General features: G+C 40.2%; 1 protein-coding gene across 2 annotated transcripts in view; it reads left to right on the plus strand.

The window, feature by feature from the left end:
- Positions 1–27,347, plus strand: part of CTNNAL1 (catenin alpha like 1) — a 337,361-nt gene that overhangs the window by 244,969 nt on the left and 65,045 nt on the right. For both annotated transcript variants that reach the window (XM_089687544.1, XM_089687545.1), the window contains exons 10-11: positions 6,634–6,726; positions 17,015–17,165. In XM_089687544.1, the coding sequence (XP_089543670.1) occupies positions 6,634–6,726; positions 17,015–17,165 (244 nt within the window). The remainder of the gene's footprint in view (positions 1–6,633; positions 6,727–17,014; positions 17,166–27,347) is intronic.

Genomic DNA, 27,347 nt, shown 5'->3' on the forward strand with positions numbered 1-27,347 from the left:
AATGCCCCCACCCCACCAAAATGACCCCTTTTTGGACAGAAGACACCCCCAAACTATTTGTTAAGGCATATTGAGTCAATAGAAGAATTTTTTTTTTTACCACAAGTTTTTGGAAAATGACCAAAAAAAATTATATTTTCTTTTACACAAAATTGTCAGATGATTTATGCCATGGATATATGTGGAATTACTCCCCAAAATACATTATGCTACTTCTCCCAAGTATGGGAATACCACATGTGAGAGACTTTTTGGCAGGCTAGCCAAGTACAGGACCCCAAAATCCAATAAGCACCTTCAGACTTTTAAAGGGCTTTGTTTCCTCATTACTCTTCCTGACTGCCTATCACCGTTTCGGTGGCCCTGATACCAAGATAGCACCAAACCCCCCAAATGATCCATATTTGGAAAGTAGACACCCCACGAAATTTGATTAGAAGCATGTTGAGTATTTTGCAGATCTTTTTTGTTGCCACAAGTTTTTGGAAAATGAAAGCAAACATTTTTTTTTTCTTTTTTATATTTCAAAACCTTGTGAGGTTTTAAAATTCCTTAGGGTGTCTACTTTCCAAAAAGGGGTCATTTTGGGGGGGTTTGGTGTTATCCTGGCATTTCAGGGCCTCCGAAACTGTGATAGGTAATGAGGAAGTTACGCACCTTCAGGCTTTCAAAGTGGTCATTGGATTTCAGGCTCCTGTATGTGGCTAGGCTCCCAAAAAGTCTTTTACATGTAGTATCCCCATACTCAGTAGAAGTAGCAGAATGTATTTTGTTGTGTAACTCTACATATACCCATGGCTTGTGTGAGTAATATATCATTTCAGTGACACCTTTTGTGTGTTTGTATAAAAAAAAATTTTCGTCATTTTCCAAAGACATATGGGGAAAAATAAATCTTCCATGGACTCAATATGTCTCTCGGCATATAGCTTAGAGTTTCTACTTTCCGAAAAAGGGTAATTTGGGGGTGTTTGTACTGTCCTGGTATTTTAGCACCTCAAGAAATATGATAGGCAGTCAGAAAGTAAAAGCTGTGTAAATTCCATTATCTATACCATAGTTTGTAGATGCTATAATTTTCACACAAAGCAATCAATATACACTTATTAGGATTTTTTTTTTTTAACCAAAAACATGTAGCAGAATACATTTTGGCCTAAATTCTTATGACAATTTTTGTTTTTTGGATATATTTTACGACAGAAATTAGAAAATATCAAGGTTTTTTTCAAAATGTTTTGGTCTTTTTATTTTTGTTTATAGCGTGAAAAATAAAAAGCGCACAGGTGATCAAATGCCACCTAAAGAAAGCTCTCTTTGTGTGAAATAAAGGACCTAAATTTAATTTGATAAACTAGTGTCAGTTAAACTAGTGCAGCTCTGTATAGCAAAAAATGGTGTAAATTTCAGTATCTATACCATAGTTTGTAGATGCTATAACTTTCATACAAAGCACTCAATATACACTTATTTGGATTTTTTTTTTACCAAAAACGTAGCAATACATTTTGGCCTAAATTTATCACTAACTTTGAGTTTACTATGTATTTTTTTGTAGCCGAAAGTAAAAAAAAAAAACTTTTTTTTTTCTTCAAAATGTTTGGAGTTTGCATGTTCTCCCTGTGCCTGGGTGGGTTTCGTCTGGGTACTCTGGTTTCCTCCCACACTCCAAAGACATGCTTGTAGGTTAATTGGATCCTGTAATTTAACCCTAGTATGTATGAATGTGAGTTAGGGACCTTAGATTGTAATAGAAAAAAAAAATATATATATATAGTTATGTCCACATTTATTTAGACACAGGCACAAATTAAGTTAATTATTCAGGTCTTTACCAAAAACAAATTCAAGCTATAGTTATATAATGGATATGGGCTGAAAGTGCACACTCTCAGGTTTAATTTGAGGGTACATCCAATTTGGAGGAAGGGTTTAGGAATTACAGCTCTTAAGAGTAGCCATTCCCCCTTTTTCAAAGGACCAAAAGTAATTGGACAATTGAATCAAAAGCTGTTTCATGGCCTGGTGTGGGCTACTCCTTCGTTATTTCTTCATCAATAAAGCAGGTAAAAGGTCTGGAGTTGTTTCTAAATGTGGTATTTGCATTTGAAATCTATTGCTGTGAACCTGCATCATGCGTTCAAAGGAGCTGTCCATGCAGGTGAAACAGGTCATTGTAAGGCTTCAAAAACGAAACCAATCCATCAGAGAGATAGCCGCAACATTAGGAGTGGCCAGATCAACAGTGTGGTACATTCTGAGGAAAAAAGAACGCAGTGGTGAGAGCTCTGCAACATAAAAAGGCATGGACACCCATGGAAGAAAACAGTGGTGGATGATCGCAGGATACTCTCTATGGTAAAGAAAACCCATCCACAACATCCAGACAAATGAAGGACACTTCAGAGAAGAGAAGTTCTTGGAGAAGACGTGGACATATCATTGTCAGTCTATAATCAAGAGAAGATTTCACGAAAGCAAATACAGAGGGTTCACCACAAGGTGCAAACCATTCATTAGTCTTAAGAATAAAAAAGCCAGATCATGATCCAAAGCACACTCGTCATCAGTAAAACATGGTGGAGGCAGTGTGATGGCATGGGCATGCATGGCTTCCAGTGGCACTGGGTCATTGGTGTTTATTGATGATGTGACAGAAGAAGCTGGATGAATTCTGTAGTGTTTAGAGATATACTGTCAGCCCAGATTCAGCCAAATGCAGCAAAGTTGATTGGTTGGAGCTTCACAGTACAGATGGACAATGATCCAAAACACACTGCAAAAGCAACCCAGGAGCTTTTGAAGGAAAAGAAGTGGAATATTCTGCAATGGCTGAGTCAATCACCTGATCTCAACCCAATTGAGCATGCATTTCCCTTGCTCAAGGCAAAACTAAAAGGCAGAAAGACCCACAAAGAACTGACGACAGCTGCAGTTAGAGCCTGGCAAAGCAGCAGAAAGGAGTTCCAGACTTCAGGCAGTCATTGCCAGTAAAGGATTCTCAAAAAAATATTAAAAATGAACATTTTATTTATGATTATTTTCATTTGTCCAATTACATTTGAGCCCCTGAAAATGCAGGGACTGTGTGTAAAAATGGTTGCAGTTCCTAAAATTTGTACTTGATATTTATGTTCAACCCCTTGAATTAAAGCTGAAAGTCTGCACTTCAGATTCATTTGTATTGTTTCTTTTTAATTTATTCTGGTGGTTTACAGAGCCAAAAGTATGAAAAGTGTGCCAGTGTCCAAATATATATGCACCTAACCATGTGTATGTATGTGTGTGTGTGTGTGTGTGTGTGTGTGTGTGTGTGTGTATATATATATATATCCATCTATCTATTTAGTTTATTTCAGTAATGCAACTTAAAAGGTTAAACTAATATATGAGATAGACTCATTACATGCAAAGCAAGATAGTTCAAGCCGCGATTTGTCATAAATGTGATGATTATGACTTACAGCTCATGAAAACCCCAAATCCACAATCTCAGAAAATTAGAATATTGTGAAAAGGTGCAATATTCTAGGCTCTCAAAGTGTCCCACTCTAATCAGCTAATTAAGCCATAACACCTGCAAAGGGTTTCTGAGCCTTTCAATGGTCTCTCAGTCTGGTTCAGTAGAAATCACAATCATGGGAAAGACTTCTGACCTGACAGTTGTGCAGAAAACCATCATTGACACCCTCCATAAGGAGGGAAAGCCTCAAAAGGTAATTGCAAAATAAGTTGGATGTTCCCAAAGTGCTGTATCAAAGCACATTAATAGAAAGTTATGTGGAAGGGAAAAGTGTGGAAGAAAAAGGTGCACAAGCAGCAGGGATGACTGCAGCCTCAAGAGGATTGTCAGGAAAAGGCCATTCAAAAGTGTTGGGGACTTTACAAGGAGTGGACTGAGGCTGGAGTCAGTGCATCAAGAGCCACCACACACAGACGGATCCTGAACATGGGCTTCAAATGTCGTAATTCCTCTTGTCAAGCCGCTCCTGAACAACAAACAACGTCAGAAGCGTCTTACCTGGGCTAAAGAAAAACAGACCTGGTCTGTTGCTCAGTGGTCCAAAGTCCTCTTTTCTAATGAGAATAATTTTTGCATCTCATTTGGAAACCAAGGACCCAGAGTATGGAGGAAGAATGGAGAGGCACACACTGCAAAATGCTTGAAGTCCAGTGTGAAGTTTCCACAGTCTGTGTTGATTTGGGGAGCCAGTCATCTGCTGGTGTTGGTCCACTGTGCTTCAGTAAGTCCAGGGTCAACGCAGCTGTCTACCAGGAGATTTTGGAGCACTTCATGCTTCCTTCCACAGATGAGCTTTATGGGGATGCTGACTTCATTTTCCAGCAGGATTTGGCACCTGCCCACACTGCCAAAAGCACCAAAACCTTGTTCAATGACCGTGGGATTACTGTGCTTGATTGGCCAGCAAACTCGCCTGACCTGAACCCCATAGAGAATCTATGGGACATTGCCAAGAGAAAGATGAGACATGAGACCAAACAATGCAGAAGAGCTGAAGGCCGCTATTGAAGCATCCTGGTCTTCCATAACACCTCAGCAGTGCCACAGGCTGATAGCTTCCATACCACGCCGCATTGAGGCAGTAATTGCTGCAAAAGGGGCCCAAACCAAGTACTGGGTACATATGCATGCTTATACTTTTCAGAGGTCCGATATTGTTCTATGTACAATCCTTGTTTCACACACGCACACCCCTGTTAAAAATTCAGGTTTCTGTGATTTAAAAAAATAAAACAAATAGAAATCTTTTCAGAACTTTTTCCACCTTTTTAATGTGACCTATAAACTGTACAACTCAATAGAAAAACAAACTGAAATCTTTTAGGGAGGAGTAAACATAAAAACTGGGGATGTAGCTGTGTTCAGAATTAAGAAATCCCATTCACACTCATGTTAAATAGGAGTCAGTACACACCTGCCATCATTTTAAAGTACCTCTGATTAACCCCAAATAAAGTTCAGCTGCTCTAGTAGGTCTTTCCTGACATAATCTGAGTTGCTTCCTCCAGCAAAAGCCAGAGAGCTTCCAAAGCACCAGAGGGATCTCATTGTTATATAGGCTTCCTAGTAGTAATTCTTGTGCCAAGTCCAAAACTTTATCTAGTTTTGGATATAGTATGGAAAGGTTATCTCCCTTGTTGGGTTTTTACTACTATCTATTGACAACCGTTTCACCAGGGAAAGGAGAGAATATCTACAACAGGCACACAGACATTAGCAAAAAGCTAACGGGTGCTGTCTGTTCCCTACTCCGCTAAAAAAAAAAAAGAGAAGAAATTTGTTTGTATTGCTTTTGGTAAAGAGTCATCAGGACTAGAACACACAAGGGGAAATCTTTGTAGCGAAGCCCCCAGGTAACCGTAAAAACATGAAACTGCTCCTACTCTTCCCCATGATATACAAAGCTAAGAAACAAAGTTTTGGCTGGTCATGCACTTTAATGTATATGCTTTAGAAGCTATAGTAATGTTCCAGAACGCTAATAGTGTTTTTCTCTTTGTTTTTTTTTAGTGGTAGCACAAAAAAGTGCTTTTAAGTGATGATGTTTTTCTGATAGTGCTGTAAGTTCGATTGCATTCTGACAGATAATGTAAAATTAGAATTGTTGCGGAGAGCAAGAAGTTTGAGTGAATTGTAAGGCTGTTCATAAACATAAGGCAATACTCTCTAGACATGGATGATCTTTTGTTTATTTCTTTTGGTCTGGATGCTGTCCTAAAGAGCTTCTGTTTATCTGAAATATGAGAGGCAATTGGATCTGGTGAGTTACACTGGATGGGGTTATAGGCCACTGAAGGCACCATTGGTGATACATGATTAAAGTGGAAAGAAGACACAGGAGTGGACTTTGCGTTTTATACAATTACTTCAAAGTGTCTTGTACTGAATGCACTTTGAGCACAGTGGACTTTATCTTTTATATTTTTTTTTACATATATATATTATTTGTTTATATGTTTTACATAGCACGATTAGTGAATTAAGCATTATGAGGTTTGATTAGTTGATATTTGTTTAAATCGGGATTAAAGTAGCAGCAGTGATTTTTTTTTTTTTTTTTTTTTTCCCCCACATTTTATTTTACTTAGGTTTTTTTTCTGTTTTTTCACTTTTTTCACTATCTGAACTGTGGAAAAGGGGTTATATATATTCACTTTTTTTTTTTTTGCCAGTGTTTGAATTCAGTAATGATGTTTAAGGCAAGAAAACCTTCCTATCAACTTCCTGATGTTAGCAGTCTTTACCATTTAATGCTTAATACTTTTTCAGAAGTGAGAACGTTTTGTTGTGCGGTTTAAATGCAGATATTTGTTAACAAGTGGTGTTTGAGGAATTATCGAATCGGTGTGGTAGCTTACCTCATTTGGACAGAAATAGAACTGTTCATGATGGGTTTTTCCTTGAAGCTAAAGGAGTGCAGAAAATGGTGATATTGTATTTGCCGTGCCTCAGGCATCGGAAATACCTCAGAAGCAAGAAAAAAATCCCACAGCAAAACAATCTGTTGTTTTGTCTTATTTCCATGCCTTCATCATAGCAGAACAATATAGACCCTTTTTGTGAAACCATTATATTTTCAGTTACTGAAGAATGTATGTTTTTACTTGCAGTCTTGTCGGCTGTTGAGACATGTTTCGGGTACAGAACCTTTGGAAATTACTTGTATTCATGCCGAAGATACCTTTCAGGTGACTGGTCCTCAGGTATGGAATTTTCTTTCACTTGTTACCAGTATGTAAGCATAACAGAAATATGTGCAGTATTTATATAAGAGCACATTGTTATTGTCAAAACTGTATTTTGAAGCTGACAATGGAACTCCACTGTACTCAAGTAAATTGCATAAGTGAACCATTTAGTAAACACTGGAGAGGGACGCCTTAGCAGTGGTGTATTTAACCACATTCCCGACCCCCAACAAAGAGAGCCTTACACCAACCAACACCACAGCAGTCCCCCACACCCCCAGGCTGAGAGAGACTTCCACTAAGACGCTCCAAAAGGTGCCCTCCGGCCCAGAGAGCATTCCGTCAAATGCTGCCTCTTCCGAACCCAATAGTTTATTCAATAATGTATATTCAGAGTGGTGCATGCTAACTGTGTAGCGTCCTTATTGGTTTTTTTTTTTTTCTTGAAGTGTTTTAAAGCTCAATTTTTTTTTTATTTTTTTTTTATGTATGGTGAAATTCTCACAACCACTCTTACACCTCCACTATGGGGACTTCATTTATGACTACTGTGCTTTTTCTGCTGCTTCAATGCCCATCCCACCTTACTGTCATTGGCTGTTTCCAATGATATGAATACCCTCTGCCACACACATGCACCTCATCTTCTCTTTTTTTCCTCATCTCACTGCTTTTTTTTTTATTGTGATCTTCGTTCCCACTGGTGGTCAAGCCTTCCTAGCTCACATTGGATCTTGTAGGTTACCTCTTAGAGTGCACAGCTATATTCACACTTTTGCCTCCATCATCCCTGATTACTCATTTAAATGAATAACTTATGTTAACATTTATGTATTGTTTCTTAGCCTATAAGCTAAGCCTTTTTTTTTTTTTTAAGACATTTGAACCCAAGGCATACATCTTATAAAAGGAGCGTCATCCTACCACCCCCCGCCCCTTCCCTTAACATGAAAAAAATGTCCGTACCAAATATAGAGTGTGTTTACAGTCTTTGCGAAATTCCCCATAGGATTATCTCTTTCCCTCTCTCTACAGTGCCAAGTGCACAATGGGAGATCAGAAAAAGTACTGATATACTGTATTTCATACATTGATTGTGCATTTTTTGTGTGTTTTTTGTTTTTTTATATATATATAGTTTGTGTACAATTCCCCCACTTTACTGTACCTCCTCCAATTTCAGTGATCTGATATTCAGACTTGGTTGTAACATCTGTCACGCTATGAATGCACCATTAGCTCCTTTCAGGATGTGAAAATTGTCCCTTCCTCTGAAAGGAAGACCCTAAAGGGTTTCATGTACAGATAGGTCCATATATATTTGGACATGGGCACAATTTTAGTTTTTTCAGGTATTTACCAAAACCTATTCAAGCTATAGTTCTATAATGGATATGGGCTGAAAGCCCACTATCAGTTTTAATTTGAGGGTATGTACATCCAAATTAGAGGAAGAGTTTAGGAATTACAGCTCTTAAGAGTAGCCATCCTCCCTTTTTCAAGGGACCAACAGTAACTGGACAAATGAATCAAAAGCTGTTTCATGGCCAGGTGTGGGCTACTCCTTCGTTATTTTTTCAACAATTAAGCTGGAGAAAGGTCTGGGGTTGATTCAAGGAGCTGTCCATGCAGGTAAAACAGGCCATTGTAAGGCATCAAAACCAAAACAAATCCATCAGAGAGATAGCAACAACATTATTAGTGGCCAAATCAACAGTTTGGTACATTCTGAGGAAAGAAGAATGCTCAGCAACATAAAAAGGCATGGACATCCACGGAAGACAACAGTGGTGGATGATTGCAGGATCCTCTATATGGTAAAGAAATACCCAGTCACAACATCCAGTCGAGAAGGACACTCTCCAGGAGGTGGGCGTATCATTGTCAAAGTTTAAAATCAAGAGAATACTTCACGACAGCAAATACAGAGGGTACACCACAAGGTGCAAACCATTCATAAACCTGAGGAATAGAAAAGCCAGATTAGACTTTGCAAAAAACATCTAAAAAAGCCAGACCAGTTCTGGAAAAGCGTTCTTTGGACAGATGAAACAAAGATTTATCTGTACCAAAATGACGGGAAGAAAAAAGAGTGGAGAAGGCTTGGAACAGCACATGATCCAAAGCACACAACGTCATCTGTAAAACATGGAGGCAGTGGGATAGCATGGACATGCATGGCTTCCAGTGGCACTGGGTCATTGGTGTTTATTGATGTGACAGAAGACAGAAGCAACCGGATGAATTCTGTAGTGTTTTAGAGTTATACCGTCAGCTCAGATTCAGCCAAATGCAGCAAAGTTGATAGGACAGCGCTTAACAGTACAGATGGACAATGATCCAAAACACACTGCCAAAGCAACCTAGGAGCTTTTGAAGGAAAAGGAGTAGAATATTCTGTAATGGCTGAGTCACCTGATCTCAACCCAATTGAGCATGCATTTCCCTCTCTGAAGGCAAAACTAAAGGCAGAAAGACCCACAAAGAACAACTGAAGACAGCTGCAGTTAGAGCCTGGCAAGCATCAGAAAGGAAGAAACCCAGTCTTTGATAATGTCCTTGGGTTCTAGACTTCAGGCAGTCATTGCCAGTAAAGGATTCTCAACAAAATTATTAAAAATGAACATTTTATTTATGATTATATTAATTTTGTCCAATTACATTTGAGCCCCTGAAAATGGAGGGACTGTGTATAAAAATGGTTGCAGTTCCTAAAATTTGTACTTGATATCTATGTTTAATCCCTTGAATTAAAGCTGAAAGTCTGCACTTCAAATTCATTTGGATTGTTTTCTTTTAATTCTGGTGGCATACAGAGCCAAAAGTATGAAAATTGTGTCTGTGTCCAAATATAAATGGACCTAATATTTTGTAATAAATTATGTAGTATTGTTGACCCTTAAAGGGGAACTGCACTGCATCTGAGCACCACTAACCAAAAATGCTATTTACAGTGCCTTGAAAAAGTATTCATACTCCTTGAAATTTTCCCCATTTTGTCAAGTTACAACTAAAAACGTAAATTAATTTTATTGGCATTTTATGTGATAGACAACACAAAGTACCACATAATTGTGAAGGCGGAAGGAAAATGATAAATGGTTTTCAAAAATTTTTTATAAATATCTGAAAACTGTGGTGTGCATTTGTATTCTGATACCCCGAACTAAAATCTAGTGGAACCAATTGCCTTCAGAAGTCACCTAATTTGTAAATAAAGTCAACCTGTGTGCAATTTAATACAGCTGTTCTGTGAAGCCCCCAGAGGTTTGTTAGAGAACATTAGTGAACAGTCAGCATCATGAAGGCCAAGGAAAACACCAGACAGGTCACGGATAACGTTCTGGAGAGGTTTAAAGCAGGGTTAGATTATAGAAAAAAAAATCCCAAGCTTTGAACAACTTACGGAGCACTGTTCAATCCATTATCCAAAAATGGAAAGAGTATGGCACAACTGCAAACCTACTAAAACATGGCCATCCACTGACTGACAGGCCAGGCAAGGAGAGCATTAATCAGAGAAGCAGCCAAGAGGCCCATGGTCACTCTGGAGGATCTGCAGGGATCCACAGCTCAAGTGGGTGATTCTGTCCACAGGACAACTATTAAAGCCGTTGTTCAAATAAAGCAGTAACAAGTAATGCTTGCAGTTTGCGAGAAGCCATGTGGGGAACACAGCAAACGTGTAAGAAGGTGCTCTGGTTAGATGAGATCAAAATTTTACTTTTTGGCCTAAAAGCAAAATACTGTGTGGCGGATAACTAACACTGCACATCATCCTGAACACACCATCCCCACCGTGAAACATGGTGGCAGGATCATGTTGTGGGGATGCTTTTCTTCGGCAGGGACAGGGAAGCTGGTCAGAATTGATGGCAAGATGGAGGAAGTTAAATACAGGGCAATCTTAGAATAAAACCTGTTAGTCTGCAAAAGACTTGAGACTGGGGCAGAGGTTCACCTTCCAGCAGAACAATGACCCTAAACATACAGCCAGAGCTACAATGGAATGGTTTAGATTAAAGCATATTCATGTGTTAGAATGGCCCAGTCAAAGTCCAGACCTAAATCCAATTGAGAATCTGTGGCAAGACTTGAAAATTGCCATTCACAGATGCTCTTCATCCAATCTGACAGAACGTGACCTATTTTGCAAAGAAGAATGGGCAAAAATGTCACTCTCTAGATATGCAAAGCTGCTAGAGACATCCCCAAAAATACTTGCAGCTGTAATTTCAGTGAAAAGTGGTTCTACAAAGTATTCACTCGGGGGGGGGGGGGGCTGAATACAAATGCACGCCACACTTTCCAGATATTTATTTGTAAAACATTTTGAAAACCATTTATCATTTTCCTTCCACTTCACAATTTTATTTGCCACTTTGTTGGTCTATCATATATAATCCTAATAAAACACACTTACGTTTTTGGTTGTAACATGACAAAATGTGGAAAATTTTCAAGGGGTATGAATACTTTTTCAAGGCTCTGTAATTCATTAATACTCAAAGCAAATGCACTCATCCATTCCTATCTCCATGCTTTTTCACTGTGAATAATTTTGAAAGAAAGCCCCCTGGCATTTCTGGCAGTTGCCATTTTGAGTAACTGCATATGATTCATATAACATTTACTTCCTGGAATCCTTTTGCTCAGACATTGGCTGAGCTGAGAACCTTCCCTCCCCTCCTAAAGACTGCTGGGATTTGACATCATTTGCCTAGGCATGGAAAGCAGGACATAACTGAAGAAATGTAAAAAAAAAAAAGTATAAAACAAATAAATATAATATACTTTATTATCCATTTATTAATGCGAGAAGCATAAGGATTAAAAAGTCTGTTGATTTAGAGAGTGAAGTTTCGCTTTAAAGACTATCTGAAAATGCCATTTTACACAGGAAAGGCTAGCCACTACTGCTAAGTAATACACAGCAAATAGAAACAGTAATAACCTGCGCTTATGTTGCTAAAAAGTGGTGACAAGCACCTAACACAATTGCTGGCGACAAATCAGTAGTAATAAAATACATAAAATTGTAGTGCTAATCATGCCAAATAAATCAAATGAAATCCCCCTCAACATAACCCGCAGGGACTTCGTCGCTGCTCAAACTCCCTCCAACCCCCTTCCCCCTCACTCAGCTACCCCCTCATCACCCCTCTCCCACGGCCCCACCACTGCTCTGACCTCCTCTTCCACCCCACCCTACCCTACATTCCTCAAACTGAAGCTCCCCCAACACTCCGCACCTTTGACCTTACTACCATCGAGGAAGTCTCCAAGATCCTCTCTGATGCCCGCCTCACCATCTGCCCCCTCGACCCTATCCCCTCACAACTCCTACGACCCCCCCTCCCCCTCCATCCTACGCTCCCTCACCCACATCTTCAATCTCTCCCTCTCCTCCGGCACTTTCCCCTCCCCTCTGAAACATGCACACATCACCCCCATACTTAAAAAGCCCTCCCTGGACCCCAATGACCCAAACAACCTCAGACCCATCTCCCTGCTACCATTTACATATAAACTCCTCGAGCGCCTAGTCTACACCCGCCTAAGCTCTCACCTCAACGACTACAACCTCCTCGATCCCCTACAGTCCAGCTTCCGTCCCCTACACTCCACCGAAACTGCCTTACTCAAACTCTCCAACGACCTGCTAACTGCCAAAGCTAATGGCCACTATTCAGTGCTCCTACTTCTTGACCCCTCTGCGGCCTTCGACACAGTCGACCACCCCCTCCTCAAAAAAAAACTACACTCCCTCGGCCTCAGAGATTCTGCTCTCTCCTGGCTCTCATCCTACCTGTCACAATGCTCTTTCAGCGTTACCTATAATGCAACCACCTCCCCCTCACTCCCCCTCTCTGTTGGGGTCCCTCAAGGCTCTGTCCTCGGGCCCCTTCTCTTCTCCATCTACACCTCCTCCCTTGGCCAACTCATACACTCTCATGGCTTCAACTACCACCTCTATGCCGATGACACACAAATCTATTTCTCAACCCCCCACCTCACCCCCTCTGTCTCCGCCCGAATCACACACCTGCTGAGCGACATATCAGACTGGATGTCACTCCACTTCCTTAAACTGAACCTCTCCAAAACAGAGTTTCTTGTCTTCCCCCCACCCCGGACCCCACCCCCCATTGACTATCACATCGAACAACGCTATCATCAAACCCGCCCCGCAGGCCAGAGTACTTTGTGTCATTCTGGACTCCAACCTATCCTTCCAACCCCAAGTCCAATCTTTAACAAACTCGTGCAGACTCCACCTCCGCAACATCGCCAAAATCTGCACGTTCCGAACGCCAGAAACCACTAAACAGCTCATCCACTCCCTCATCATATCACGACTCGACTACTGCAACTCCCTCCTCACTGGCCTGCCTCGCCGCTGGCTATCCCCGCTTCAGTCGATCCTGAATACGGCTGCCAGACTCATTCACCTTTCCAACCGCTCCGTCTCCGCCACCCCCCTCTGCCAATCCCTCCACTGGCTTCCGATTGCGCAACGGATCAAATTCAAAATCCTAACGCTGACGTACAAAGCTGTCCACCACGCTGCCCCGAACTACATCACTGACCTAATATCCAAGTACCGCCCAGCACGCATACTCCGCTCCTCACAAGACCTCCTTCTCTCTAGTTCCCTGGTCTCCTCCTCCCATGCCCGCCTCCAGGACTTCTCCAGGGTGTCACCTATCCTCTGGAACTCCCTGCCCCAACCCATCAGATTATCACCTACTCTCCTCTCCTTTAGGCGCACCCTGAAAACCCATCTCTTCAGGGAAGCCTACCCCACCCCCTGCTAACTTGCCGACCTCCTCCACTCTTCCTACCACTCCATCCCCCACAGCTAACTCCTCCTGTACCACCACCCACTCCCTCCTAGATTGTAAGCTCGAAAGAGCAGGGCCCTCAATCCCCTCATGTTTTGCATTGTATTGGTATTGTTCTGTCACATGTTCTGTCCCCCTTTGTAATGTACAGCGCTGAGCGAACTATTGGCGCTTTATAAATACTGTATAATAATAATAATAATAAAAGTCCAAATGTGTAGTCTTCAGAAGGTATCCAGTAGGTACACGTGGAGTTCCCCAAACCAGTGCATCTGAAGGAATAGTGATGCCAGTAAGAGAAACTATCCTCCACCATCAAACTGCACGCATGGTCTCTTACCACAATTTATTGACCCCCTAACCAGCAGTCAAACACATGGGTCAAATAATCAAGGCACGAGATCTCCAATGTTTCCAAGTTGGATCTTATCCACTGCGGTACACTGTACTTAGCAATTCAGCTACACAGATGTATAATTTCCTCAGGAACATAGGCAGGAAAGAAAGCAAAGATGCCTCATAGTGTAGTAAACTTCAACAGTTCAAATTTATTAAAATGTATTGCGCTTACATAGATCCAGAGAAAATCAGCATTCAATATAACCAAGTAAAATTTCCAACCAGCTAGATGGAAGCAATACATTGCACGATGACATCACATGCCGTAGCTCCACCCAACGTGTTTCATCATAAGAAAGATATGACAGGTTTTACAGAAGTCGATCATAAGACTTTTGAACAACGTCCCTGCCCATACATGGATTGAAATTCGGCCAGTTCACAAGGACTTTTGATTCATGAATGGCCAGCCTAAAGCATCCTTACTTATAAGTATCTGCCTTTATTGCTTATACCTAGTCTAACAAAGGTGTTATCTTTAAATTGTAATGTTTATTTTTGATTTGTCTGCTTTTTCAGATAGTGGGCTAAGCTCCACTAAGTTGCAGGTGATATTGCTGTTTTTTTCCTTTTTTATGTTGGTATGTATTGCTTGGAGTGGCTAAAGCTGGCCATAGATGGATCAAATCTTGGCCAGTTCAGCAGGCTGGTTGTATCCAAGTTGATCAATCGACTTGGGTACAACCAGCCTGTTGGATTTTTTACATGCAATTACTGCCAGCAACTATAGCCGCTAGCAGTAATCATTGTGTTCTGCCAGCTGGGAAGGCTCCCTGCCGGCAGAGCACAATAGCGCTGTGGGAGGGATTCCCCTATCAATGCTGACTGTGTTGATAGGAAGCCAAATGATTTTTCACCCGTGGTGGAAGGAAAGAAAATCGCACAATTTGTGTCCTGCTTTAGCCTTTGTAAAGAACACTCTCTGCTTGTGTTGGCAAAAACTTGTTTCAAAAATCTGACTCAGACTTGTCAGATTGCAATCCTGGAAATGAGTGGTAGGGAGACTGAAAGGTGCAAGATGCCAGCCAACAATCCAAGGAATCTGTTGTCAGTGTAGCTGCTGGCCCAAAGACAGGAATGCTTATTGGCATGCCATTTCAGAGTACATATTGGAAGCTGTGTGTTACAGAATGTTTTGTGGACAAGAGGAAGAGACTACGCTGTTTATTCTGTGTAAAGATGCAGGCAAGGATTCTGTGTAAATACACAGTCAGAAATCACGGGGGTCCCGTACAGCCTACCTAACAGCCCCTAAAATATTAAAACACTATTTTCACTAAAAATACACCAAAAACCTTATTGGACAGAAAAACAAAACGAAATAACTGTGCATATTTAATGCGTAAAGCTCTGTGTGTGAATTAGGTCTTGGGACTCATTCACATGGGTGCTTTTAGCTGTACAGTGGGAATCAGTTGGGGTTTTTTGTTTGTGGCTGTGTGTTGGCAGCCTATGTTAAGCTATGGGGATGCAACAGTTGTATGAACACAGCTGCGGGTCCTAATTTGACAAGTGTGTGGATATAGGTGTATGGCCCTGAACACACAGTGTGCTTTTGGAGCCACTCACCCACACCTTTCAAATTAAGACCTGCAACCATGTACATACAGCCGCTACATTCATTCTCATAGGGTAGCAAGCAGCTCCAGCCACACACACTCTGTATGGGCCACAGAACAAGTGTGAATGAGCCCTTACATTTTTTTTTTCTTTTTTCAGTTTTTTTTCTTTTTTTCTTTTTTTTTTAATTTTTAAACTTTTTTTTCTCTTTTTTCACAATGCTGTTTGGGTGGCGTGCCTTTGGTGACATATATCTGGGTTCTAAACAAGTATAAATTCCTCGGTCCCTTTCTCTTCAGCCTCAGCTGCTCTTTGCAATGAAGGAAGAGCAAGCAGTCTGTACAGAGGCTCCTTTTCATTCACAAGCTGAAGCATAATAAACAGTGTACTATGCCTCAGTTATGAATCCACACAGTGAGTTATTGGTACTGATCACTTGCTGGTGGTTATTTTCTGAGACTGAAAAATGCAAAATCTGGTGCAGCTTTCAGGTTTTATTGTCAAAGCTTAATTGAACAAGCTGAAGTTAGAAGCTGATTGGTTATCATGCACAGCTGCACCAGATTGAGTGCTCCAGTTTTAGTAAATCTCCCCCACTGTGTTTATTCACAAAAGGAAGGGGTTGGTAAATATGACCCATTTACTGGCCTTTTTCCCCGCTCTCCATCCTGAAGATCCCTGACCCTGTGTGAGTCCTAGACAGGAAGGGTGATGGGGGATGGGCAATTACTGGAATCTATCCCCTGTGTCTCTCTCCTTGCAGCAGCTGAAAGCCAGCAGGAGAGAGAAGTAGAAGCCAGCTTTCAGCTGCTGCAAGGAGAAACACACAGAAAATCTGTTCCTGTAACTGGCCCCCCACTTCACCAATTACCCTCTTTCCTGCCCACATCTGACTCCCCTGCTGCCTGGGCCCAGTACAGGAGGACTGATGCTAGCCCCTTATTGGTGGCCCTGTATACAGTTGTTACTAGACTTACCTTTATAGCCCACATATAAATGCAGCAGGCTGCATAGAAATGTAGGTAAAAATCCTAATGACTGAAGTAACTTTCAGCTGTGTCCAATTTTCCATAATTTAATGCCCATAGCACAAAAGAATATTTCATTAGTAATATATTTGATTTTTTTTTAAATCTATGATTGTTTCTAAAGATGTTTAGACCATTTCCATACTGATGCCATACTGCTTGTTTAAACTTTGAAATGCTTGAACTAGTTTAAAATAATGTAAACCAATTTACTGCTAGTGCTAGTATTTATATTTCTGCTACCTAGTTAGAGCTGATTTTCTGCAAGCTGAAACTGTACAGTATATCTGCATAGGAAGCGTAGCCTAGTTATACAGCATGTCACCCAGTGGAGCACAGGCTCCTGTTATGATAAATCACAATATACATACAAGTGGGCCCTGTAGAACTCCCAATAATTCTGTCATGAATCATGTTTGATTTTCAAAAAAATTTCCTTCTGTATTTAGCTTTGCATTTTGTTTGTTTCAGATTGTGTCTTCCGCAGAGACGCTAGCGCTTCATCCAACTAGTAAGATTGCTAAAGAAAACTTGGATGTGTTTTGTGAAGCTTGGGAGTCCCAGCTAAGTGACATGTCCATTTTGGTTCGGGAAATTAATGATGTGTTTGAAGGGAAACGAGGTAAGAAAGATGATCAGGATAGTTGATTGCTTATATCAGCTTGTAGTAGGGGGTTTTTGTTTGGTGTCAAATAATGTTTGGTATAAATGATTGCCCAAAAAAAAACCAAAGTACTGATGTTTAGATGTGAAAGGGTACTTTTGTTATGGTGAACTGCATAATTAGTAAATGTCAGCTTTTAGCTAACATTTATTTTAAAAAAAAAAAAAATTTCTGAAGGAACTATTTTTTGCTCAAAATTGTTAAGGAAGCCATCAGGGCAACTCAAGCAAACATTCAAATATATAATTAGACAAAATTTTGAGCTGTGTTTTTTTTCCTGTAGCTTAAAATGTCTGAAGCTATTTCTTTAGCTTACACAGATAGACCATGAAATTACTGTTTGACGAACAAGCCCGTTAATACACTTGCTTTTAAAAACTGATATTTTGCACTTTCTGGTGTCATTGAATATACCTAACATTTGCTAGATTTATTTTCTTCATTCACTGCAACCAAAACTTTAATATATAGTTTTCATTACTGTTGTTAGAGCTTAACATGAATGCGCAATCTATGGTCTCTTGCAGAGGGCCAATGAGTGTATGCTATGATTTTCAAATTTTTTCCAGTATGGATTTTTTTTTATACAGTCTCCAACAAATACATGCTTCCTTCTAGATTTTTTCAAAATGGTTTTGGTCAACTAACATTTCAATACTTAGGGGATCCTTTAAAAAGTAGTTGGTAAAAAAAGCAAACAAAAATAGTTGTACAGCAGAGGTATGCTTTACAAATGTGCTCTTTGCTCCGCTGGCTTCGGGACTCTAAAGCCAGCAGAGCATAACAGAACATGATGAAACCTAGGAGAAAAGCTTTGTCATGTGATCTGTGACAGATTTCTCCAATCACAAGGCTTTTTCTGCAAAGCAAAGAGAAATTAATGTAGTATCTTCTTTTTCAATAAGACTCTTGTTGAAGGAAAAGTTTATCTTTGGTTTTCCCTGTTAAACCTTTTATAGCAAGTTCTTCTTTGGTTGATATATTTTTTTCACCACTCCACCCAAGCTCATAGTGTATATCAGCCCACAAATTACTTTCTATTCACTGCTACCCAAATACAGGCCTTGAGATGAGAATAGGTCATTATGGTGCTTCTTGCCTATCTCCATAATATACTGTATCTATAGCATCAGTTGCCTGCCCTATCCCAGTCTAATCCTAATTCACAATGTATAACCACACAGCACACACACAAATATTAAAGTGTCAAATATTAAAGCTAAACCAAACAAGTATTACATTAACAATTATGAATGTAAATGCATCCAGTGGAAGCACTTATTGCAGTGTAGAAAATCAATAAAGTGCACAAAATAGTCCATATGTGCCCATAAAAGTAAGATCTGACAATATTAAAAAGCCCTACCAGATAAAACTGAATTGCTCAGAAGTTCTTTATTATCCAAAATTAATTTGTGTATTACTTGTGAGCCACTTATTATAAATTATCAGGGTTCGCTGACATTAGTCACATCCTCAATAAATGTGTATACAAAAAAGAACTATATAAATAAATAAATGTTGCTCTCCTAGTTATTGATAATATGTGTAACAACTAAAAATCTATTTTAAATGCTGCTGATTAAAGAATAATATAATGTGAACAAACAATATAAATGTGAGAAAATATATATAATTTGCCACTTTAAATAAGAATAAATAGTCTCTGGTGATAAATAGTGACTGTCCAAAAAACTATAAGTGATCCAAAAAAACAAATAATCGTGTCTGGTGAAAACAATAAATGGTGACAATTCCAATATGGACAATAAAGTGATCCAAAAATGTTGATTTCCTGTGACTCCTTAGTGTGATAAGGTTATGCGCTCACCCCCTTATAAGTCTATAGAACCGCAAAAAGGAATCTGTATGGATATATGAATTAGGTAGTTTAGCCCCAGGAGGCTTAAACAAGGAATATGACCTTTCATGCTTTATTAGTGAATTAGAATTATAAATGTTATATGGGATAATTATAGGATATATTTATGTGTTTCTATAATGACAGTATAATCTCGTATATTAGTTATATTGAAGTTTAATCAGTGCATATGTGGTTTTTGTTTAAAAATTATTAGGAGTAATATGATTAATATATTGATAGGTAATATTTAATATGGTATAAATGGGGATAAAATGATTCCCTATGCTCACATATGGTTTTTTATTAATAATTTTATTTTTTCATTTTATTTTAATTTTTACTTTTAATATTTAATATCTAATATTTTTAATTTTATTTCATTTAATTTTATATATTTTTTAATAAATAGTTAATTTGGCATCTTAATGTTGTCAACATATAGCATGTCATTAATGGATGTAATACAATGTTATCTATTTTGTTTACATAATCTCTTTTTAGCCATTTGTCCTGTGTAAGCTGCAAGTTTGTGGCTTGCATGTCCATAGGGTGGAGTGTCTCATAGTATAAACATATTAACAAAATAATCCCATTAAGTTCACCAGTGTTAGTGATTGCTGTCAGCGGGGATATTGACCCCATTATGATGGCCGTGCCCACGCTGACTACAATAAAATGGCGGAGGTCAACCATATATAAGAGTAAGGGTGAAGTGTACATCCAATCACAACCCCCTGATGAAGCCATGTGACCGGTGGCGTAACGCGTAGGGGAGGGGCTATGACGTCACTCTAAACACCCGTGGACGGCTAGTATGCACTGTGTGCGGTGCACACAGCTAAAGATTATTATTTCATAAAGCAGTTTTAATATTTTTACAATGTGAGTGCATATTTTTGGGCACATAATAAAATTAATATCTCAAAGGATAAGGTACTATGTTCCCATTTATTTTTATGGTATGTTACTGAGGAACATCTGAGGAGGAGGAGATAAGCAGAGGGAGTGGAGGGATATTGGCTTATGAGCAGAGGAGCATTGGCAAGCACCTAAGGGATACCCACCACTGTTTACATGATGCAACACAATATACAGAGTTCCATTTGTGAACAAAAAGCGGTATAAGCCTTTTTATAGGCTTCTAAGGAGGTGAGCGCATAACCTTATCACACTAAGGAGTCACTGGAAATCACTATTTTTGGATAACTTTATTGTCAATATTAGAATTGTCACCATTTATTGTTTTCACCAGAGACGTTTGTTTTTTTGGATCACTTATAGTTTTTTGGACAGTTACTTTTTATTTATCACCAGAGACTTTATTCTTATTTAAAGTGACACATTATATATATTTTCTCACATTCATATTGTTTGTTCACATTATATTATTCTTTAATCAGCAGCATTTAAAATAGATTTTAAATTGTTACACATATTATCAATAATTAGGAGCGCAACATTTATTTATTTATATAGTTCTTTATTATCCAGTCAGTGTTCACACATCGCCTATATGACCTTCAACCAGTATGAAAAGAACTCAGTTATATAGATTAACTTCAATATACCTTTTAACCTTCCATCCCTCTGTTTATTTTCTGCTCTTTTCCATGTATTTGTTGTGTTAATGTTGTTGACAGACTGCAGCATATATATCTCGTGCTAAACCTTCCATAATGATGGACCACATGAAAATTGGTTACCCTTTTAGTAAACGGTCCTGGATTAATAACCTTGCTTTATTAAGAAATGCGTGACTTTAAAAATATGCCCGATATTCATTTGAGAAAATAAGAGCTAGGTTTATTTGGGATCAACCCAAAGCTTGCAGCTTTAGGCATATGATGAGTAGTAATGCCTAGCAATAATACTACTTAACACTTTTTCTTTCACTATCGCTGCCTGCTGCTTTTCTGTTTAATTTTTTATGTATTTTCAGTTTTTGTTTTTTGTATGAAATGCAAGGCACAGACAAGTGTAATTTTATATAAATATACATGACTGCCAGTGCAGTCACTTCACATGAAGTATTTGAACCTAGTGATTACTTTTCATGTCGAGTAATGTTCTCTTACTTGACTGCAATTATTCTAGAGTGAGTAAATTATGCTTACGTTTTTACGTCTCATTGCACAGGAATCTGTGTGTGAGCAAAATATAAATTAAGAGAACAGCATGTTCAATAAATACAATATTAAAGATTACATTTCTTCTCTTAACAAAGACGCACTTCAAACATATTTACATACTGTTCATATTTTACACTTACATTTTCTTCAGAAACCATAGCAAGATCGATACAATGCTTTGCAACAGTATTCCTACCCTTAGGCTTTTGCGCATTCTACAGTATAACAGCCCGAATTGTAAATGGATTTAATTTTTATTTAGATTTGTCACCTATCTGCAAGTAAGTCTCTATAATGTTAGAGTGGAAAAAATTGTACAAAGACTTGAGGAAATCTGTGTTTACAGCATACACTTTCATTTTAAAGTGTATGCTGTAACCACAGAATACACTTTTTTGTAAATGCCATACAAACAATAGCTTTATATTTGACAATTCCAATATAAGATTACTTTAAGAATTTCCTTTCATGTTATGAGTGCTGCCTGTCTGCTGGTAATTTATTTCCACAACTTCTATCCCTGCATGCTTTGTAGGTTCTCCTCTGCTCTTTTCTTTGGCTACATTCAATTTCTAAGGACTATATATCCCATGTGTTGTGGAATTTCAGTCAGACCACTCTCTTACGGTTAACAACAGAAATGTTTATTTACATCATACACGTGCATGGGCCAGTCCAAGGGAGGACTGGCCAATAGTTGCTCTTTAACAATGGTTATTTGTACTGTGTAGGAGGCACAAATGTGGTTGGTCAACATTGGTAGATGCTGGCAGCTTGTCACTATATCGAATTTGGAATAAATTACCAAGTATGGCATGTCACATTATAACTAGACAATAAATAAGGTGCAGGGCAATCTTTGACATATTTTCCTAAATAGTTATGTCAAAACATTCTTGGCTTCTTTGTTTTAGCTACTTAAAAAGGTTATGAGGAGTTTACAACCCAGGTTTGAACCATAATGTTTAAAGCAGCAGTTACAGTATAGTTATGTATTTGATATCTAAGGCCTACATCCTTGATTCATGGGACCTTACTACCTGCAAGCAGTAATTCCTGTACCAACTGTGCCTCTTTAAACTCCTCCGCTCAACACCTCTGTAGTTCAGAAGACAGGCTCTGTGAAATGTGTGACACAGCAGTGCCTATTCAAAGGGCAATAGTAACTATATATCACAGAATTGTAGGAAGTCAATGTGTGGGATTCTTCACAAATTAGTTTTACAAACAGGGCCGGATCTAGGGGGGTGCTGGGGTGGGCTATGCTCCCCCCCCATATTTCAGTCATGCCCCCCAGGCTGCTATTGATACTTTGCTTTGTGCTCTGGGTTGCTCCTCCCCGCGCTGCCTCACAGGGATCCACAGGTCTTCCGTGATATAGGCTGCTCTGCACACTTCTCCCGAGCCCAGCAGAAGACGGACTACTGCAGCTGCTCACAGACAGGTTAGACTCCCCTCCAATTGTAGGATGTTGCTTCAGCTCATCAATCTCCTGGGTGGGGAAGGGGAGGTCAGCTAAGATTGTTGGCAGCAGTGTCAGTGCCTATGGATGCCAATAACCAGTGGCATCTGTGACAGAGAGAGGTGCAAGACGAAGAAATGCAGTTACAGGGCTGGATTTATTCTGAATGGACTTGTGACTATAAGTACAGAAATGCACACAGAGCAGTTTGTAAAACTCCTGCTGAATTTTATGCTTCTTGTGAACTCTGTCCATGAACATTGCTTGTCTCCCTGTAGTAGCAATTTCCACAAAATCAGATAAATCTCCAGACTCGGACTTCTGCAGGATGCAACTAATTTATTAAAAACAGCGCTGTTTTGACTCAACAGATGGCTTGTGCCCTCATCTGCTAAGTGAGTTATAGAAAACTTCTTACAAGTGTATATACCAACAATTATGTCACAAGGCATACATTCCTTTCCTACTTTCTATACACTCAAAAGGCTTCCTAAACTCTACAGAATAACCTACGCCAGCAACTAGAGGTAAGAAAATACCAGCTGCAGACCTGTACACAGGAAATAAGGGAGGGGGGAAGATGAGCCAAAAACCTTGCTTCTACAAACACAGGCTGCTAGAAGTGTTAGTTTACAGGGGAACTCTAAAACATCTGGGTCCTACCATATTCCCCCTTTTGATGCTATTATAGCGAAAGTTGGAGTGAGATAAAGCATCACCAATTAACCACTAACCACCCAAATCATAAGGGATTAAGGGCAGTCCTGCTGATCTTGGACAACTAGGGTTTATTTCCACATGGTCATTACATGGGCTGCAGCCTTCCTAGCTTCCCTGAGCAAATATACTTATTTTCCAGGTACTCCCTTTCCTGAGGGAATAATTTAGGTTAATAGCAGAGCATACATCAAAAAATCAGGCTCGCTGCAGCATTGGGATTAGCTATTAAGGTACAGTTTATCGGTTTGCCTGTGGAGCCGTAGCCCCGTATGGTCAACCAGGTTTTAGTGGATTCATAGGTGGGGTCATAACAGGTTACCTGGTTCCCTACAGTGCACATTGAATAAGTTGTTTCATTATGTACATATGTATCAGTGACTTTGCCTTCACATTGATAATGCCATAGTAACATTCTAGTGATTACAGATCCTACTCTAATAATCTTGATACACGGGTCACATAATCTGCCTTCCCCCTTATTGTTCTAATCAGGGTTACTATTACGGCTACCAGCAATGTTCAGATGTATCCCTTTCTTCCACCATGCGTAGACTCAACAACTTCCAGGTATGTGCTGAGAGCAGGGCTGGAGTCCTTCCTTCTGATTTCTCTGGTCAGCTTTAGCTTTAAAGGGTTTTGAGAGTCTGCTTTACTCAGCCCGGAATCTGTGTGATCAGCAGTTTGCTTTGCCCTGGAGTGGTGTATCCAGGGGGTTGCCTTGGCCACCTTAATGGCTGTGGGAGTAGATAGCAGAACAGTGTAAGGACCTCTCCATCTGGGCCCTAAAGGGGTTACGCTCCACTTCTTTGCCCACACTGTATCTCCCGGTGCAAAGGGATGGACGGGGTTGGACAGGCTTATGATGAGTTTCTCTTGAACTCCCCTATATCCTGCATATTCTCCCCCAATTTCTGTAACCGTTCACGGTTCACCACCCTTCCTATCTGGTGTACGTCTCCCTTGATACCTAATGATGGGTGGGAGCCTACCATATAGTACTTCAAAAGGGGGCAGATTTGTCTTCTTTGTTAGAGTACTCCGGATTCTCAGTAAGACAATGGGCAGCATCGAAGTCCACTAAATTTGTGTTTCCTGACAGTTTTGCCAGTTTTAACTTCAGGGTGCGGTTCATTCTCTCCACTTTTCCAGAACTTTGAGGCCTGTATGCGGTGTGTAGTTTCCAAGTGATCTTGAGTGTAGTTGCTAATTCCTGAAAGCACTTGTGAACAAAGGCAACACCATTGTCTGAGCCTACAGAGGAGAAAATTCCATATCTGGGGATAATTTCTTCCACCCAGCCCGAATAGGTGCAGACAGCCACCAGCAAATGTTTATATCCTCCTGAAGGGGCATAACAGTGAAATCGACCATTAATTCTTTCATTGCTGAGGCCCCTACTGCTTCAAAAAGTTCTATTATTTCTGTCCCATACTTGATGCTCTTTCTCCCCTGATGTGATAAGTCCTCTTTCCTTATACAGGGCTCCATGAGCATGAAGAGTCAGGAAAGCATACTTAAAGTCCACATAAAAATTCAGTCTTAGGCCAGCAGCTAGTTGTAATGCTCAGGTTAGGGCAATTCGTTCCACTTTTTGTGCAGAGGTCCCCTATGGTAGGGCTGTTGCCTCAATCACCGTTTCCTGTGTCACCACTGAATAACCGGCATAGCGGATTCCATCCTTTATGAAACTGCTTCTATCAGTGTAATATTCAATATCTGGCTTTTTCAAGAGACTGTCTCTTAAGTCTGTCCAACTTGCATAGACTTCATCCATTACCTGGAGGCAGTCATGCATTAGGGGTTCTTTTGAGGTGGGTAGCAGGGTGGCAGGGTTCAGAGTGTCTCTAAATGGATTTGAGGATTCTCACACAACAGGGCCTGGTATTTGACCATCTGGCTATTAGTAAACCAGTGATTTCCCTTATAATCCATCAATGCCTGACTGTGGTGTGGAACTCTGATATAGATCTCTTGACCCAGTGACAACTTGTCAGCTTCGGCCACCAAGAGGGCTGTTGCTGCGATAGCCCGCAGGCAAGGTGGCCAACCTTGACCTACAGTGTCCAGTTGTTTGGAAACCGGGCATTGCCACAACCCCAGGTATTGTGTCAGCACTCCCACTGCTATCCCCTGTTTCTCACTGACATACAGATAGTAGGTTTTTTTACAGTCCGGTAATCCGAGGGCAGGGACTTACATTAAGGAAGTCTTAATGTCCTGGAATGTTTGGTCTTGTTGTTTTCCCATAGGAACAGTTCCTTCTCTCCCCCCTTTGTAAATTAATAGAGGGGCTTGGCTTCTGTGGCAAAGCTTGGTATTTATATCCGGCAGAATCCGGCTGCTCCCAGGAATTCACGCACTTGATGCCTGATTGTTGGTGTAGTGATTTGGCAAATAGTCTCTTTCCTGCCCTCTGCCAACTGTCTCTGGCCTTTTGATACTCTGAATTTCAGGTATTTTACAGTCTTTTGGCACAACTGAGCCCTTTTTCCTGGATACCTTATAGCCTGCTTCCCACAGTGTTGTAACAGTGACCATGGGCTCCCAGGGGCCTAGCGGGATGGAGCCCTGTCAGTCTCAGTACTGATCCTCATCTGGATACACAGAGCCTACTAGCCCCATAAACTCAGCATTTGTCTTCTTGCCTGTTCCTTTTTATATCATCCTTCATGAACTTATCCCTCTCGTGGCTCCCTTCTCATGGGGTCCAGTCCTCGCCTCCCAGGTCCTCTTTGGGGACACTCTCACTTCCAATGTCCTTCCTGTTTTGCAATATGCACACTGATCTTTTCCCAGCCTCGGTACATAATCTTTTTTTTTTTTTTTTTTCTTCACTTCTTAGCCTCCTTCCATCTAAACATTCCTAGTCCTTTTGGATCTCTCCGTCAGAGCTTCTGCTAACATATTCACCTCCTTTTTCATTCTTCGATTTTCCTCTTTTTGTTTCTCAATCTCGACAAACACCTTTGTAGCTATTTCTAACATACCAGCAAAGTCTTCTTACTCTTGCAATTTTCCTCTTAATATCCCTTGTAGACTAACAAAAACAGTGTTCAATAACATCTGATTGTCAGTTGCTTCAGGGTCAAATGAGGTATATAGCCTAAATACTTCATAGTCTCTCATAAATCTGTCCTGGACTTTCATTGGGCTGTTGAAGAACTTCTGTGTCTTACTGAGATTTATGGGCTTCTTGCCAGCTGTTTTCCTCCCCTCTATAATAGCTGTGTGATAAAATTCAAGCGTTCCCATATCCCGCTCATTATTTGGATCCCACTGGGGGTTGGTTTTTGGAAAACGTTCCTCCACCCAGATCCGGGAGTCAGCTCTGTCTTTTCCCAACTCTCCGGTATACTTAAAAGCTGCCTGGGTTATCCTGTGTCCTTCCTCTGTGTTGAAGAGTGTCAGTAGGAATTGCTGGCAGTCAGACCAGGTGGGTTATGCTTCTGGATTATCTCGAATACCATCGAGATTTCCTGACTGACTGTTATAACCCAACTCCCGAAGATCTCACCTGTTCCCGATGTGTGAAGCTTCACTATTTAGCAGTTGGTTCCCCATTCCGGGTTCTTTGGACTCCAGCAGGTCAATCCTCGGAGCAAGCGACTAGGATATTGTGCGATTTCCCAGACAAATGTCGCTGTCAGGTAAAGGCATGCTGTAAACAAACACACCATCAACCTTTCTTCTCTCCTGTCTGTGTGCTGTCACTGCTGCTTCCAAAAGTATAGGTATGCTGCTGGGAGGAGGGACGCCAGGGTGGGCACTTTGACATGAATGCAATGTAAGGGAAGCACACTGACGTCCATGTAAGGTGTGAATGTGTCCTAAACCTTTCATCCAACTTCTATATTATTTTATTTATTTTTAAAAGCCAATATAAAGTAAAAGAAGTGGTGGAATGTGCCTTACATTACTGTGTATACAGTGAGTACTCCTAAGTAAGCCCCTTCCACTGTTAGCAC

This window comes from Staurois parvus, unplaced genomic scaffold (genome assembly GCF_062004578.1).
Source record: "Staurois parvus isolate SC_StPar_1 unplaced genomic scaffold, SC_StPar_1.0 ptg000429l, whole genome shotgun sequence".
Classification (NCBI taxonomy): Eukaryota; Metazoa; Chordata; class Amphibia; order Anura; family Ranidae; genus Staurois; species Staurois parvus.